Here is a 17,879-nt window from a genome sequence, read left to right as displayed (position 1 = left end):
TCCTGGCGCTGAGGGAGGGAAGCAAGAGCAAGGAGCCAGAGGAGCTGCTGGGGGCGCATCTGGTCCCCCCACCCCTCCATCCGCCTGACACCCCCTCCCCACTCTGGGCTGGGGAATCTCCCCACAGCAGGGTTCCAGAGCAGATTTAGGTCTTAAGGAGGCTGAAAGATATACAGTGTGGGGTATCTTTTTAAAGTAATACCAAATTAGGTCATAGAAGGAGAGGCCCTGAAGTATCTGTTTCATTAGCTCCCAGTAAAACCGCCTCTGGAAAAGCTGGAGAGCAAGCATGACTGTGTGGTCTCAGCTGCAGCGTGCTGGCCTGGGTGGGGATGGAAGGCTCCCCACTGGACAGAAGGCGCAGGGAGACGGGGAGGGGTGGCTTTAGGAGTCACCAGGGAGGGACCAGTGTGGGAGCTGTGGGCACTTGCAAAGGCCTGACTGACTCCAGTGACTCCGTCTACCCGACCCTCCACTGGCCACCAGGGGAGAAAGGGTCAGATTCCCTCCATCACTCAAAGCCCATCATGCCTGCCTTCCAACCTGGTCCTCAAGCTGGTGAGGTAACATCTCTGCCAGGGTGCCCTCAAGGCATCAGGCAGTGTCCGGGAGATTTGACCAGCAGAGACAGTTCCGAGCTCGGAGACCCACAAGCCTCCCCAGCAGGAGCCACGGGGGGCTCCCTGCAGAGGAGCCTGAAGCAACCTTGTCCTGGGCCTGCCGGCAGGTACATAAACTCAAGAAGGAAGGAGAGCCTGCCCGGCACACGGTGCAAAGTCACGGCTAAGTCACCGCGTCCCTGCGCCAGATGGGCGGCTGCTGTCTGTAGTGATAACGGCCACCAGCCGGGCTCTACTGCATCAGCTGCACCATGTGCAGCTGGGCACAACCACACGCCAACCCTGCAGGGCTCGCCGAGACTTGTCACGGGTCCTGTCTGCTGGGGAAAGAACTCTGGGATCCATGAAAGCCTGACCTGGAGCCCATGCTCACTCCTAGCAGGTCCCTTCTGTCTTTAATGACTCAGCCTAGACTCAAGCTGAGCAACGGGCCGGGTGCACCACACAGGTCCTCTACCGCAGCCCTTGTTGTGCAGAAGGGGGGCTGAGGCTTAGGAAGGCGAAGGGACTGGACTGGCAGGGCCAGGCCTCAAACCCCCAGCTTCAGGACCCCAGGGTCTGCAAGCTTGACTTCCGTACCACAGCTCAGAAAACCCAGGAAATCTGCTGGCGCCTTCTTCTCTGTTATGTGTTTGGCTATGCTAGGTGTCTACACTGAGGGAACAGGAAAACCTCACAACCTCCTGATTTAATAGAACAGAGTAGGTCATACAGCCCCCTCCCTCCACCTGGTAAGTGCGCCCAGATACATGGACACCCAGGTGAAGGGGGGCCAGGGAAGGGGGAACGGGAGGCTCATGGACCATCGAAAGGCCAGGCCCTTCCTACCACACTGCCCTGGCCAGACTCAGTAGCATGCCAAAGACCCCAACTTCACCACAAGGAATTCTGGGAAACAGACTTTGTGGGTCCTCAGGAAGAGGAAACAGTGAACACAACACTCGCTGCCTCATTATCCCACCTTTAATGGCCTCTCTTCTCCACAACCCCAACCCCCACCCGAGCCCATGGCCACTGACAGTTACATACCTCCTTCCCTTCTGAGTTCCTTCTCGCAAAACCTTGTTTTCCACAAGCTACCCATCAACTTCCCAGATGTATTAATAGACAACACTCTCTGTAATTTCTTCTCCCACGGCTATTTGCTTTTCAATCAAGGGCTATTCAAGACTGAAAGCCTTAAACATCCAAAGGTATCAATATATAATGGTTGAAGTTAAGGCCCAATAACTGACAGTGTTGGACATTTGAGGGATATCTCACCTCCCCTATCCTGCCTCAAGCAAACTTCACTCTGGAAGGATCTGAGCACCGCTCCATTCCCCTCCCTCCCTCCCTCTATCTCTTGTATTGCCTGACAAGATGTTGGGCAATTGGCATTGGCTACAGCTCATTCCTCAAAAAGGAGAGAAGTGAAGGCTGTTAAAAGGGAGGTTGCCATTTAGCCAAAATAGCAGACCCAGAGCTCCCTATGCCAAGCTTCCCTTGCTGATCATCCTTCCCACCAACAGCCAGATTCCACTGTTCTTTGAGAAGCAAAGCATCAAGAATTAGCTTGTTGAAGTATGAAAGGAAGGGATTTGGGTGGAGGGGTGGCCCTCAGGCAGCCCCCTTTCTCTGCTCTTGGGAAGACTGACCTGCTGTGATGAAGAGCATCCTGACCTGATGTCCATCCAAGGCAGATATGTGGACCCCTCTCCTGAGGAGAGGGGTCTGCGCCCACGGGTAGCCCCTGGGCCCCACATTGGTGACAGTCATCGCAATGCCCAGGCTCACTGTCCTGTTGCCAGGGACCTGCTGGTATTCAGGGGACCCGCCTCCTGCTTTTTCACTTCTCCTATGGTTCTCCATTCCTGTCTTGTTCCATTAACTCCAGCACCTTCAGAACCAAAGCACATCTGAGAGTACTGTGCTTCTTGTTCCCGAAGCCCCGCATCCCATCCCGTGCCTAAACAGGTACACACGTGCATGCACACAAACGTAGACTTGTACACGGGTGTGGCGGACGTGCACATATATTCACACTCACAAACATATGAGTCGAGGATGCATAGGGGCACACATACACAGGCACACACAGTTTCAGGCATGGAAGGGTGCAGAGCTCTACAAATCCACACAGACATCCAGGCATAGCCATAAATATACAGAGACATTTAAAATACACACACACTGCACACACAAATGTACACCGACTCCTACAGATGTATGCATATTTACAAAGACAGATTTACGTATACACAGATCAATGCAGAAATGCAAAGACGGAATCATGTACATACCAAGATACACATACACACATGTACCTGTGCACTTATGAAAATAAGTGTACGTTCTCCTCACACCCCGTATAGAGCTCAACCCCAAGAAGCATATAAGTGCATCCTCTATCTATCTCTCTGCCTCAATCTCTCTCCCTCTCCTTTCTCTCCTTCTCTCTCTCTTTCCCTCTCTGCGTTTCTCTCTCTCTCCACCTCCCCCCCCCAACAAGCCCTCTTAATACCTAGTCCCAGGTTGAGCTTCCTACTTATCAACCCCAGATCCTTCCTGGAGCCCAGAATCGTGCCTGGAGAGGTAATACCTTCCCTCTAGGTGTCAGCCGGGGCTGAGAAAGTGAGGTGATGGAAGGCAGCTGGGCCTGGGCGGTGCCATCAGGATGGGAGCCCCCTGCCACCAGATGCTGTAACTTTTGCCCCAAGGCCCTCCTGCCTTCTGGTGGGAGGCAGCTCCCTCCTGAGAATGCGTTCCCTCTGCGGAAGTAAGCTGGGAATGGGGGAGACGGAGAAGGAATGGGGGGAGGGGACACACCTCAGAAGTTGGGGACTTTGAACTCACACGCAGGTGGCTGGGAGAATAGAAAATAGGGGCCAGTATCGGAGGCCAGGAAGACCCAGGTCTGGAGGAGCAAGGTGCCTCGGGGAAACTTCCTCCATCTCCCGTGGTTACCCCAGGTGGACCCTCACCACACCCCAGATACACCTCAATCCGTCACTGGGCGGCATCCCCTCCGTGCTGGAAAGCCGCCCAATTCCCACCCCACACTGCACCCCATATTGGATCCAAACAAAGCAGGAGGGCCAATCTCCCGCTGCACCAAAGAGACCAACCCCCAGTGCCTGGGAGTGCGCTGGAATCCGAGAGCCCGGCAGAGAAGGGTGGTGGGGAGCCGGCCAGTCGTGGCATCGCCCCTCAGCCCTCCCACCATCCCCACCCGTGCCCAGCTGCACTGGCTGCGCTCCCTCCCTCCTGCCACCCCGCGCCCACCCGCAGCCCTCCATAGTGGGCAATAAAGAGACAGAGTCGGGAAATGCTGTGGGAAGTCTGGGTTTATGGCCAGAAGAGGCCGGGGGACAGAGGCCGGGCGCAGAGGCAGGTCAGGGGGTTTGTGAAAGCTGGGGGCTCCCAGCAGGGGCTCCATGGCACCACGGGCTTAGAAGGAGCAGATGAAGGGCAATCTCCTTTGGCAGCAAGTCACCTGCCATCGTCCACCTAGCAATGGAGAGCACAGTGATGTCAGCTGCAGCCGCTGTGGGGCGGGTGGCCCTCTTCCCCTCCTCTGACACCTCACAGGGGTCCGGATCCAGGTTCCCGCTGTGGTTATGATCTGTCCACTCTGTTTCCCCCAAGAGTCCCCACCAGCTAACGTGTATCCTCTTCCCGGGGGTGGGGGCAGGGAGTGACTTCTTCACAGCGACTCCAGCAGGTAGGTGTTACCACCATCCCCGTTTCACAGATGGGGAAACTGAGGCTTAGTGGGGGTAAGGCCTTGCCTGGGTCTCAGCCTGCAAGCGGCAGAGCTGGATGCGAATGGCTACCGTCTTACCCCAGCACATATGGTCTCAGCCACGGTGCTAGCTCCCTCACATCTGGCATCCGTGCTGCTCAGAGCTGGTGAAGTATCTGTCAGCCAGCCCTAATTCCCACGTCGTTCCTTGGCCCCTCACCCCTACCTTACCTTCACATCTGCTACGCTCATCTGTCCCATCAGTCACACCTCCTATCAGAGTAGGGAAAGCAGTCCCCAGGCCCTGAGCCTAGCCCTGTCAGGGAGGACGGGAAGCCTTTCTCTAGCTCCCCATCACCTGGTTTTGCTCTGAGGAATCCCCACGTTTCAGCCCTCCTCACAGAGGACATGTTCTGGGGGAAGCTGTGAGTTTGGGGAGGTAGGCTGAGGTAACTCAGAGGGACAGTATGTAAGAGCCTACCTCTCCACCCCTTCCCCTTGCCGTGGTCCCAGCCCTCCTCACCTGTGGTGCGCAGGGACACACAGTTGCCCTGCCCTCGTGCAGGCTGCCCTACGGCCCAGTATACAAAATTCCAGCAGCTCCCATCGATCCAACGAAAGCTCTCATGCAATAACTAAAGAAGTGATAGGCTGGGTCAGAGTACAGAGGTCCAAGGAGACAGATCCAGGGCTCCAGAAAATGCACACCGAGTATTCCTTTCTCCTCTTACTGCGCACCCAGCTAGCAGCTGGATACCCTAGAGACCCATCCTTGAGGGTTTGCAGCCAATGACCATGCAAGAGCTACCAGGACCTCCAGCCATCAGGCGGAGCAGGCTTGTCAAACTTTACTGTGCATACAAATCTCCTGGGAATCTTGTTAAAATGCAAATTCTGATTCAGGAGGTCTGGGCTGGGAGTGGGGGCCAAGATTGGGCATTTCTAACAAGCTACTTGGTTTGCTGACACTGCTGGTCCATGGGTCACACTTGAGCAGCAAACATAATGGCACTTATTTATCCACAATCCCCAGACCCACGTTGAGAGAAGAAGGACCCCATTCTAGAGATAAGGAAACTGAGGCGCCGAGGAAGTCCTTCGGCTAGTAAGTGACGAAGCCGAGAGTGGAGTGTCTCCTGACTCCCGTGATGTGCTCGTAAATGTTCAACAGCCAGCTCTGGAGGAAGGTGAGAACACAGAGGGAGGGAGGAACCCTGCTTTACAACCACAGCCAAGTTCCTTGGTGTATAAATGTCCACTGGGGCAGATTCCTAGCTATAAGCATGCAGTCCCTGAGCATGGAGTGGAGACCAGATGCCCACCATCATCGGTTCTCACATCACCGCCTGCTGCTTAAAGGTCATCTCAGCTGCTGAGGTGAGGCTGGATGCCAGCATGGGCTCCCTGGAGGTGATCAGAAAAAAGTCCCTGTCCCCAGGAGTTGGTGCCCCACTTACCCAGCCATTGCTGATGCCTCCAATCCAGACCTCGTCTATGCAGACCCCTCTGGCTGAGGACAGGATGCGAAAATCTAAGTTGTAGTTGTGTATGGAGACGAGGTTGCCCCGGTAGCACCTACTGCAGATACTCTGCAGAAAGAAAAAGACGTAGGTTAGTTAATTCGCTGGTTTTTCTTAAGTCTTTGATCTCCAGGAGAGAGCCTGGCCTTGTTTTTCAGGGCAGAAATCGGAGACCTATCTGCCTCTCTCGTTCCCATCTTTTGCTCCTTTCTGTGTTGCCAGAAACGTTTTGCAACAACTAATAATGTTCAGAATGACCATAGCTACCATTTGTAGAGAGCTTTAGTGACCCTGGAACTATTCCAAATACTTCCCATATATTATCTCATTTAATTCTCCACCACAACTCCAATGGGTTAGTACTGTTCCCCTGCATTTTACAAAATGAAGGTTCTGAAACTCCAAAAGGTGGAGTGACTTACCCAGTAACTCAGCCAATGAGAGTCAGAGCCAGGCTTGAACACAGGTGTATCTAATACCAAAGTCTTCCATCCAGATCAGTGGTTCTCAAAGTCCCCAGACCAACAATACCATTATTACCTGGGAATTTGTTATAAATGCAGACTCCGAAGCCCCACCCCAGACTTGCTAACCCAGAAATGTGTTATAACAAGATCCCTAGGATATTCTGATGCACACTAGGCTTTGAGAACCACTGATCTAAAAGGGAACAGAAGGTTGAATCGAGTCTCTTCTCCCCCCACCCCCCCCCCAGTCCCCCACAGTAGTCTCCCTGCCATGTACCTGAGCACATTACCTGAGCACTTACCTGAGCACATTGAAATGGCTTGGGCTGTCGCACCATCAGGAAGTTGCAGGTCTTGCACCCAGGACTGCTTGGAATTTGAATTATGTCCTCTTCCTTTGGGCACTCAAAGTCTTTGTCTGGGGCAGGTAGGTTCGAATCCACGGCCTCCTCATGCTCAGATGTGACCTGAGAGCCGGAAGGCTTGGCCTTTTCTTCCTCTGACTGAATCACCTCATCAATCAGAGCCGGGTCTCCTCCTTGCTCCCCTGAACCTTCCAGACTCTGATTCAGTTCAACTTGTGTCTCACGGCTGTCGAGACTGCGGGCATAATTCTCTGAGAAGGAGAAGTAACCTGCGATCAGCTCTGGGTCTCCCTTCTTCCAGGACCATGGACAACTCCTAAAGCCCCTCTTGAGCCTTCCTAGAGCCCTCTGCAGCCAATCTCTCCTTGGTGTTGGGTGAGGAGAGAACTTTTGGGTCATAGGCACAAATAGATGAGACCCTAACTTCTGGCTTGCACCCAGGTGTGTATTGTGGGGGTCGCTAGAGGCACCAATTGAGAAGCCCTTCATCTTCACAGGTGGGTAGGTTTTAAGTCGAGGAGACATTTACAGATGGGCTGGGTCAACTGGAGAAGGGTGGCTGTGGCCCTGGCCCCATAAGGCAAAGAAAGAGAGAGAGAGAGAGAGAGAGAGAGAGAGAGAGAGAGAGAGAGTCCAGGAAAGAGTAGAAAAGAGAAAGGTTGGTGAGACAAGAAGGAGAGGCTTACCCAGATGGAAAGCAGCAACTGTCCCCAACAGGAGAAGGGGCAGGATTAGCGGGCCTTTCATATCCACTCAAGCTTGGGACAGGAACACAACTCCAACTTCTTTCCTTGTGGGTGTTCTGCGTATCTTCACAGCTCCTGGCATGTAGCAGAGATAAAATGCCTGTTTAACTGGCTGATTAAGGGACAAACTAGAGCACTCCTTCCCTCCCTCCAGCCCCTGGGGAACAGACCCTGAGCTGGAGAATTCAGAAACGGACATGGGGTGTCAGTTCAAGTGCAAAAATTCCATTTTTCTGAAAGCATCATAACCACTTCCCTAAAACAGCCCTTAGCTCAGACCCTTGTCCCTGCAAGAACAGGCCTGCTCAGAGGGGAGAGGACGGTGACCATTATAGGCCTGAGGACAGGCTTCCAAGGTACATGCCATAGTGGGTCAAGTGCTCACCTCCAGGAGTCTGAGGCCTCCACTCTCAGTGCCCCCAGATGCTGGGTCCCAGAGGCAGCTCTTATACTGCGCATCTGGGGAAGTGGGAAGAGGCCAGGATGATTGCTTCAGGCTGGGGTGGGGAGCAGTGGAGCTGATAAGACTGTTAAGTCTTGCTTAGTCCTCTCGCCCTTGAGCCCTGCTGTCTGCTGGGACTCCAGAAACCTACCTCCTGGGGCCTGCTCCATATATGGGCACCCAGACAGCCCGGTGTGTTCCAAAAGACCCCAGCTGACTACTGTCCGGGCATTATTACTGCCCCTAACATGCCCCAGGCTGAACAATATCCCCTTAACCCCAGGAGCAGCCTTCCATGGGTGAATATCCCAGCTAATGCTGTAGGGAATCCCAGGAAGCTGAGAGCTCATAGGGAGGAGGTAGTTGGCCAAGGGAGCCTCTGCCCTCCTGAGCACTTATGTAGACCAGGTACTTTAAATGCATCACCTCCGTGAATCCTCATCTTCACCTTCTGTATGGTTATCCTTACTTCACAGATGTGAATAATGAGATTCAGAGAGAGAGAGAGTAACTTGTCAAGTTTGCACAGGTAACAGGAGGACTGGGATTTATAAGTCTTTTTGGCTCAAAATCCTTCTCTGTCTCTTTCTCTCCATCTCTGTCTCTCTGTCTCTATCTTTGTCTCTTTCTGTCTCTGTCTCTCTCCTTCATTTCTTCCTTTCTCTCCTGCTCTTTCTCTCTTTCTATCTTTAATGTGTGAAAAATTTATGCTCATTCTTTTATGCTCTGGATCCAGATCAAGGTTCTCAACCTTTGCGCTTTTACTATATGGAGCCAAATCTTTGGTGCAGGGGGGTGGGGGGGGGGAGCTGTCTCATGCATTGTAGTAAGTATAACAGCATCCCTGGCTTCTACCTACTAGATGTCAGTAGCACCTTCCCCAGTCATGATGATGAAAAAGGTCTCCCCACATTCCCAGATGTTCTCTGGGGAGCTAACCTGCCCCACTTGAGGTTCATTGATCTAGAACATGCCATGTTGTCCAATCTCAAGTCTCATCTTCCAGCAAGGAGGCAGCAGTTGGAATGGAAAGCTTCACACAGAGTCATTCAGACACTCTGGGCCACCCTTCTCCCCACCCCTCCTCCCCATCTCCCACCAGCTCTCTATCACCACTAGGGTCTGGACTAGGGGAAGTGAACAAGGCATTTGCCTCAGATGTGGAATTTAAGAGGGCACTAAAGAATTCAATAGCCAAGAGAAACAATATTTTAATATAATTTTTCTTAAATATCAAAACAAATGCAAAAAGATTCATGATGAACAAAATATCAAAATTTTAATCAAACTCCAGCCAAACCCAGTGCAACACAGGCGAAGGCCAACTAGCACTGAGAACTGACAGCTGGATATCACTGCCAAGGGCTAGAAGTCTTGTCAGGGTGGGTGTCTCAACTCTGTGACATCCTAGCTGGGCAGTGTATATCTGTTTCTTGGATTCCATCCTAGCCTTCAAGTACTCAAAGCACTAGGAACAGATAGCCCAAAAGGTGAAGAGACCTGGGTCCTTCTCCTCCTCCACTCTCTCAAGGCACCTATAAATGGAGAAGTATCTGAAAACTCATTTCTTCACCCAATTGCAGAGCAACGGTCTTGACTAGTATCTCCCTGACCCAACGGGCTTGGCTCTCAGCTTCTCTTCCTGACTTGGAGGCTGGGAGATAGATCAATTCCAGGTCCTCCAAAACGTGGTCTCCAGATTTTGAGCTTGAGAGGCCTCCCTAGTGGGAGGGCTAGAGCCCCTCTCTGTTTTTCTTGCTTCTCCTAGGGACCAGGCGAAGGGATATAATTTCATTTGTGTTTGGGATGACAAATAAAGTTGGCTAGTCCCATGAGCCAGCACCATGATAAGCTTTATATGTGTCATTTCATTTGAACATCCATTTCATAGATGAGGAAATGGCATCTGAGAGAGCTTAAGACATAGCAAGTCAGAGACAAGCCTAAACCCAGGCCTTCCAGCCTCTTAGCCACGCCCAAGCTGCCTTCCTTCTGTCTCCTCTCACTGACCTTCCTTCTCCACAACTTAACCCTCTCCTTGTTGACCCTGTTTTGTTTGTACACAAACCCTGGGCAAAGACATTCCATTGACTTTAACAACCTCTTCACTGACCACAGTGAAGCTTGTCTGATTTAAAACTGGAAATAACATTTTTGAAGGTCCACCATGGACCAAAGGGGCTATGTTTCCTTAAGACTTTTATATCTATGGTACAAGTTAATTAATTTTTACCATTATCCTGCAAATTAGGTATTGCCTCCCTAGTCTACATATCTGCTACACGAGCTCAGGGAAGTTAAGTGACTTGCCCAAGTTCACACAACCGTTAAGAAGTAGTAAGTGTGACCTTCATCTCTCTACTCCCACATCCTTGCTTTCTTTGATATGCCCAACTGTGTTAGCCCCAGGTAGTCTGGCCAATGTGTTCAGCATCCATGAGACTGCATCCTCTGGCTTGCTGTTTGCATTTACATTCATAGGGGTTTCAAACTCTGCCTCTTGTCTCAAGATTCAGCCCAGCCCCACTCACTGCACAGAGGGTGGGTCTCTTTATCTTGAGGAGCAGTGCAGCGTGATGTGTCACGGAATCATGAGTTAACATCAGCCCCTCTGTGGCTTCCAGAATACTGCCTGGCACATGGGGTTGGGAGGTGGCCCTTGTCAGGAAACCAGGACTAGAAATGTGACCCTAATCAATAAATAAGCACTAAGTGTTGATTGAGCCCCTGCTCTGTGCTTTGCACAGTGTAAGGAACTCCAGGAATTCTGTTGTAAAGATGCAAGTTAGCTTCACAGAACTTAGTTAACATCCTGTAGGAGATGAAAAATGACACACAAACCCATATTTGATGAGGTAAGGCCTCTTATTTCATTAATTTTGCTTTTTAAAAAATGTTTCTCGTGGACACATAGCATGTACCCCATAAAGTATATTGCAGGGTGGACAGCTCAGGGGACTTTTACAGTGAATGCACCCTCAGAACCATACCCAGATCAAGACACAGGATGTTGCCAGGTACCCAAATGCCTCCTTCGTGGCTCCCTCTTGACATTGAATCCCCCACAGAGGATCTCCATGGGCTGGAAGGCCCACTTCTGCCACGACACACAGTTCCCACAGAGTTATTAGAACAAGATGAAGTCCACTTACTACTTAGCATTGAGCCTGGTACCTAGTAAATGCTTAATAAATGGGAAATCTTGTTACTCTTTATTATTCATATTGGGATAAAAGGAAGCCATGACTTCCGACAACAGAATATAGTCTGAGGGCAAAAAGTGAAAGTCCTTCTTCAGTGACACCTTCCCTAGCACCCAGCCCAAGTCTGAACCCGCAATAGCATCCCAGAATTCCACCACCTTTGAATTCAGCAGACTATCCCAGAATGGAAGCTACAATGGACCTCAGTTTGATTTCTATCTTTCTCAATTAACTGTGCGACCTTGAGCAAGTGGCTCCCCCAAGCTGGGCCACACTCAAAAAATTAAAGCTCTTGATTCACCTCTAAAACTCTGGAGCCATCTGTAATTCTGTGTATTTGAGGAGCCTAGAAATAAAAGGGCTTCAGGGCATTGACTCCTTCCTTTCCCTTCACCTCGTTGGTGGAGTGAAGATTTGGAATGCCTTTCTTCCCCACCTCTGATTGAGATTCCCTCCTGTCCATCTGGGCTGGAGTTCTATGGCCTCAAGATGAGCCCAAGGGTAAGGGAGTGTGTCCGGCCTCTCCACAGTGCTCCATCCCTATATGACCATGACCTGGAATCAGCCAAGGGATCCTGAGTGTTGAATGGACATGCTGCAGAGCAGACAGCTGAGTCACAACATTGGTCGCATTTAGATGGTGTGCCTTGGGCAAGTTTTGGAATAGGGCCATAACTTCTCTGAGCCTGGTTTTGTAAAATGGGGTGATAATTACTGTTCACATAAGGTCAACTTTGTAAGGTGCTTGCCATAGAAAGGGGTACTTTGTGGGTGTGCAACAATTAGTAGATCTTGTCGTGCTTCTATTATAAACAACTGTGTGTTCCAGAATGGGAGGGGGCTGTGTCTTGTATTCCCAGGCCTTATATACAGTTGGACGTATAGCATGTTGTCTTATATTGGGTTTCCCCAGAAACAGGCCCTGAGACAGAATTTGAGTGCACATCGCTTATTTAGGAGGTGCAAGGACAGTTGTAGGGAAGAGAGAATTCAGATGGGACAAGAGAAAGCAGTCAATAACATGTGTGCTACAAAGCCAGCTGCCTCAGTGGATAACTGGAAGTTAATCCCATTGGAAAACCCGGGAAACAGTGTCCAGTATATGCCTTAGAATTAGTCCACTTGAAGGGCAAGGGACAAGGACATTCATACTCCCGCTCCTATGAGTTACAGACTGTTCCCAGGGACATGTTAATTTCCTGGCATATTAAGGCAACCACACTCCTGGGCATGATGGAGATGCAGGCACAGGACATGGAAAGTCTACCTGGAATGGTTGAAGAGATGGGGGTCCTGAGGGCACCTGTTCTCCCGGGGCCAGTAACTGGGTGTTGTGTGAAAAGAGCTACTGAAGCCCACTCTTCTGTCTCCAGGGACACTCCACAGACCCCACAGCCCATACTTCAGCCTCCCTGAAAGTGATCACTTCTGGCTTCTTTTATGAGAGACAGTGGAGTGGGGAGAACAGTGGAGTGGGGAGGGGTAGTCATTGTAGGGCAGAAAGTTCCTAGGTGGGGCTAAGCAGAGAGGATCAATGATCAGAGGAAAAGAGTCAGTTTCAGGAAAGCAATTTTATTGCTGGGATCTGGAAGCAGGGGCAGCAGGCTGGGAGGGGAGGCAGCTATGGGGGTGGTGCTCTGGACTTCTGGCTGGATCCAGCTCAGTAGGAACAGATGAAGGGTAGGCACCTGCAGCAATGAAATCGACACCAGTGGCCTCCTGTGAAGGCAGTACAGAAAGAGGTCTTCAGCCTCTAATGCCCTCTGACTCAGCCCCCAGACAGGTCTTTCCTCCCCTCCACTCCAGGCCTTCATGGACGTGGAGTATCAAGACCCAGCAGGGCCCTCCCAACACCTCTTCCGGGAGCCCCTCCTATTCCCCCAGGCCCTCCCAACTCTCATCCCCACTCCCTGGGCACCTCAGGTACACGTGAACACGCATCTGCCACCACAGGCCCACAGCCCAGTATGTAAAGTTCCAGCAACTTCCCGTCGACCCAGTGAAAGCTTTTGTAGCAACCCTAGAGGAGGCAAGAGGAGAGGAAGTGGGCGGGGGGCAAAGAGAAAGCAGACAGGCAGAGCTTGAACTGTCCCACCAGCATTTGCCCTTGATTGCTGGGCCATCATGGACACTGTCGTGGTCAACTGAGATGCTGATTCACAGTGATCATCATCATCACATTCTATGCATAGCAGTGACAAGCTCATCCTTCTGGCCCTAACAAGAGGGAAACAGGAGTTCCAAGCCTATCCAGAGATGAGGAACCAGGCTCACAGTCTTACCCAAGTCCTACATGCAGACAGAAGCTGAGCAGACCGTGGCCCCAAACCTCCTTGCTCTGAATTCTTGGCTCCTCTCGGTACTTAGGCAGCCTCCTTGGTGTCCCACTGAAGTCATCTATCTGTTCCCAGTCCTTTAGAGGATCAGAGGGGAAGCACAGACAGATCAGTAGCATTATGAGCTGGGTCAGGAGCACACCCCACTGAGAGCTGGGACCCCGCTTACCCTGCCTATGACCTTGCCTCCAATCCAGACTCAGTGCTGGTTGAGCCTGGTGACTGAGCACTGGATCTGGTCATTGAAGCTGAAGCTGTGGATGGAGGCAAGGTTGCCCTGGTAGCACCTCAAGCCAATTGACTGAAGGGCAGGATAAAAGAGGAAGAATGGAGTGGCCCCCTCAAAGGAATTCATGTCACCTTAGTCTTGGGTCACTAAATTTCCAAAATTCACCTTCCTCATCTCCATGTTCACCTCCACAACCATCTGAAAGTTGGAGATGAAAATGCAGTTTCTATTTTCACATGACCCTCACCTCTCACCCCGACACCTCTGCAGGTCCCAGCCCCTGCTGACATCCCCAGGGTCTTCAATGAGGAAAATAACTAATGATGCAGAAGCTGGAGACATCCATCCCCACCCCCACTCCTGGCCTTCCTTACCAGCCAGTAGCAGGGGCAGGTCTTGCATCCAGGAATGCCCTCCAGTTTCCCTGTGTCCTCTTCTTTAGGGCACTGAAGTCTTTGTCCACCTCATCAAGGGCAGAGGCCAACTGGACAGCTGCCTGCTCCTCAGGGGCATCTTCACCTCCAGAGCACACTCCTCTTCCTCCAGCAGTGTCAGCTCCCCCGTAGGGGCCTCCTTTGCCTCATTTCCTGGTATCTCCCCAAACCTAGGCACAGTCTCACCTCCAAGAAGCTCTCAGAGTTAGACGTTACAGTCCCTGGCCGGGAGAAAGCCCAAGTGCCCTTTCTTCACATCTACCCTTGCTCCTTGCCAGCACCATGGACAGCGTCCACCTCGCCCCAGGCACCAGAGGGTTCAGTCCTGGAAAGAGGTACCTGGAATCAAATCAACACAAGGAGAACCCAACCTCCCATAAGAGGCCATAGTGTTGAGAGTGAGGATTTAGATTCAAGCAGTGGGTTTGGGTACTGGTCCCATCACCTACTAGCTTTATTTTCTGGTGTGTAATATGGGCACGCAATCCTATGTACCTCACGGGGATGCTCTGATGTTTAAAGGAGATAATGCAGGGACACCTGGGTGGCTCTGTCAGTTAAGCATCTGACTCTTGCTTTCAGCGCAGGTCATGATCTCAAAGTTGATGAGTTTGAGCCCCATGTTGGGCTCTGTGCCGACAGCGTGGAGCCTGCTTGCAATCTTCTCTCTCTTTTTCTTTCTGCCCCTCCCCTGCTTGTTCTCTCTCTCTCAAAATAAATAAACTTTTTAAAAGTAAAGGAAATAACGCATCCAAAATGCCTAGCATGACACACTCAGTGAGCTCAGAGTAGAAGGAAGCTATTACTATATTCGTCACTGGTATTATGTAGGAAGAACAAAGTTGAGAAGGTCACAGTGAAACCAAGAATGCAGACGCAGATGCCCTGAGGAGTCTCTTCAACTCCTGGCTTAGAGCCTCTGCTCCTCTGTGTGTGCAAAGATCCTGACGTAGGGGAGGGCTGGGGAAGGGGGTGGCTATGTGACTCTGATGTCCTCGACTATAGAAAGGAGCGAAGTAGAGAAAGAAAAGACTGAAGGCCAAGGAGACTTACTCAGATGGAGAGTTGAAACTGTCCCAAATATAAGAGCCAGAAGTAGAGGAGTTGCCTCTTGGCTTTGTTGGCAGTGAAGAACAGTTTCTCTCTCTCTCTCTCTCTCTCTCTCTCTCTCTCACACACACACACACACACACACACACACACACAGACACACACCTTGGGAGTGGGGAGTGATGGAGAAAGAGAAGGTTTGACAATCAGTCCCTGAGTCTCCAGGAAGCTGGGGCCCTTTCTGAATGAAAGTGAGGGCCATGACAGGCAGCCGAGGCTGGCTTTCCTGCAGGGCTGCATGTGAAGAAGGGAATATTACCAGTATTGGCTTATACTTAATGGGCCCCTCAGAGTCTGTGAAACAAGAGAGAACCGAGAATCAATGAATCTTGACCTTCCCAGGAACGCACAGCATTTAGATAGTGGGGCCTCTCCTCAAAGCTCTGAAAAACCACACACATGCCATGTCCTTGGGGCTCTGCCTCCCCTGGCCAAGGACAGCCTTCACATGCCTCAAGAGTGTGAAAGGCAGGGATGAGAAGTCTTGCCCGTGCTGACCCTGAAAGCCGCTCATGTCCCAGCCAGCCTTCCCCAGAGATAAACATTAACCTGAAATCTGCTCCTGGGATTTCCCACGACTGGGAAAGCACTTACCTGCCCCGAAGTCTTCCTGGGACCTGAAAAATTCACAAGGCTCAGATTCTCCTCCGTGCCATCCCACAACAATGCTTTATAGTGGGGTAATGGAGGAAGTTCCCCAGAGAAAGGAGGATTTGCCCCAATCTGGGGAAAATAGGAAGGTTGATTTAAAAAAAAAACATTTTCTCAGGGCTCCTGGGGGACTCAGTGGGTGGAGCATCTGACTCCAGCTCAGGTCATGATGTCACAGTGTGGTGAGTTTGAGCCCACATTGGGGTCTCTGCTGTCAACATAGAGCCTGCTTTGGGTCCACTGTCCCCTCTCTCTGTGTCCCTCCCCTGCTTCTCTCTCCTTCTCTCTCTCTCTGTCTCTCTCTCAAAAATAAACATGAAAAAAATTTTCCTCACTTCCCTGGGGAGCCCAGTCATTGCTCCCAGATCCTCTCCTGACACCCCATTCAGGGCTGTCCTCAGACTGCTCTGCACCAACAGTTCCTCCCCTCGGCGGAACTCAGACTCTCCCAGGGAGTTTTTCCAAAATACACAGCTCTCTGCTTCCCGAGTGGGAATGTGAACTGCCACAGACATTTTGGAAATAAATCTGTCAATATCTGTTAAGATTAAAGGTGCACAGATCACTTGATCAGTGTCACTCTTTGGAAACGATCCTTTGGAAATAAAAGCACCCATAAGCAAGACCACTTTTACAACGTTGTGTATTGCTTTGCCACGTGTAAAAATGAAAGTTGCCATGAAAACAAGGAGCTGACTGTCCTCTGGAGGGGCAGGTGGTGAACAGAAGGAAAGGGAACGGGGTGTTCCAGGCACGAGCAAATGTGTGGCAGTGGGGTGACCTTGGCATAAGCACAGGACAGACAGTGTCCTTTCTTGCATAACCAAAGTTAACAGTATACGCATTGGAGGGGCACCTGGGGTCCTAGTTGGCTGAGCATGTGACGTTTGATTTTGGCTCAGGTCATGATCTCACGGTTCGTGAGTTCTCGTCCTGCATCGCACTCTCCACTGGCAGCATCGAGACTGCTTGGGATTCTCTGTCTCCCTCTCTCTCCCCCTGTCTCCCTCTCTCACTCCACCGCCTCAAAATAAATAAATAAACTTTAAAATAAAATGACATGTACATTGAAAACGTGTGGAGAAACCAGGGACAAGTATATCCCATCTTGAATCAAGGAATGGAGATAGTCTTCCCCAGCATCCACTGACTTAAGGAGACAGGAATCAAATGCAGGAATCAAAGCAATGACTCCAGACTAGCCTGGACAAGGAGCAGAAAAGCTCACCTCAACCCCCAGGCCCCTCTGCAGGGCCACTTTGCATGTCCAACAAAACTATCACAGTCAGACAATGGCAGGATAGAGCCATTTCTTGGAGGCCTATTGCTGCTCAGGGACCCCAACCCTGAAGGAAGTCTCTCCTTTAAGCCACACAATCCAGGGCCTGAAATCCACAGCTTAAAGATGCTAGAAATTCCATTTTGTCACTATCCAGTGGGGGGGAGTTTGAGCGGGGATTGAGAATGGGGGATCGAGAGTCACACCATACAAGTTTGAATCTAAGGCTACCACTTCATAGTGATGTGACCCTGTACCACATTCCCTAACCTCTCTGTACTTCATTATCATTGTTCATAAAGAGGGGATGGTTACACACACCTCACCGGGTAGTCAAAAGGAAAAAATGAGATAATGTGTGTGTGGCGGACATGTGTGAGCTGCCCAGCCTCCTCACTGCCTTCCAGATTGCGGTCTCTCCTTCCTGGAAAGAAAGTGCCAGATAGGTTCCCAGCCTCTCTTGCAGCTAAGGCATATGATGAGGCTCTCTCAAATGTGAGCATCCAGCCAAGGGTTTGAACCTGGAGATAAAGACCAAGAAGTGGGGGCCAAGAAGACCTCTGCCTGGCAGGGAATGGCAAGATCCAGTTCCTGGGGTGGCAGCACCCACGGTGCTAGAGGAGGGATCCAGGGTCCAGGCCCCACACTGCTGGCCACAGGGTCTGAACCACAGCAGCAGCAGCTGGGGCCTCCCCACACCCATTCTGTGGCCTGGCTTTGGCTCCCCAGTTCTCTAGCCCTTCCTGCAATTTT

The 17,879-nt window shown here is 51.2% G+C and overlaps 1 protein-coding gene across 1 annotated transcript; it reads right to left on the bottom strand.

Annotated features, from left to right (window-relative positions):
- Positions 1 to 3,928: 3,928 nt before the first annotated feature.
- PRG3 (proteoglycan 3, pro eosinophil major basic protein 2) lies at positions 3,929 to 7,866 on the bottom strand. The gene is made up of 6 exons (XM_029956924.1): positions 7,828 to 7,866; positions 7,383 to 7,517; positions 6,634 to 6,947; positions 5,802 to 5,933; positions 4,868 to 4,979; positions 3,929 to 4,109 (listed from the first exon to the last, which is right to left on the bottom strand). Exons 2-6 carry the CDS (start codon positions 7,441 to 7,443, stop codon positions 4,051 to 4,053), a joined length of 678 nt encoding a protein of 225 aa, XP_029812784.1. The 5' UTR covers positions 7,444 to 7,517; positions 7,828 to 7,866; the 3' UTR covers positions 3,929 to 4,050.
- Positions 7,867 to 17,879: the final 10,013 nt, after the last annotated feature.

The sequence above is a fragment of the Suricata suricatta genome, chromosome 11 (assembly GCF_006229205.1).
Source record: "Suricata suricatta isolate VVHF042 chromosome 11, meerkat_22Aug2017_6uvM2_HiC, whole genome shotgun sequence".
Classification (NCBI taxonomy): domain Eukaryota; kingdom Metazoa; phylum Chordata; class Mammalia; order Carnivora; family Herpestidae; genus Suricata; species Suricata suricatta.
This window is presented reverse-complemented; position numbering and strand designations above follow the sequence as displayed.

Excerpts from the sequence above, each read along its gene's own strand:
- PRG3 (XM_029956924.1), bottom strand. The coding sequence starts at position 7,443 with ATGAAAGGCCCGCTAATCCTGCCCCTTCTCCTGTTGGGGACAGTTGCT. Across the intron at positions 5,934-6,633 it reads AGCCATTTCAATGTGCTCAG|AGTATCTGCAGTAGGTGCTA; the intron begins GTAAGTGCTCAG and ends TTCTTTCTGCAG. Across the intron at positions 4,110-4,867 it reads TGTGTCCCTGCGCACCACAG|GTGGACGATGGCAGGTGACT; the intron begins GTGAGGAGGGCT and ends CTCCATTGCTAG.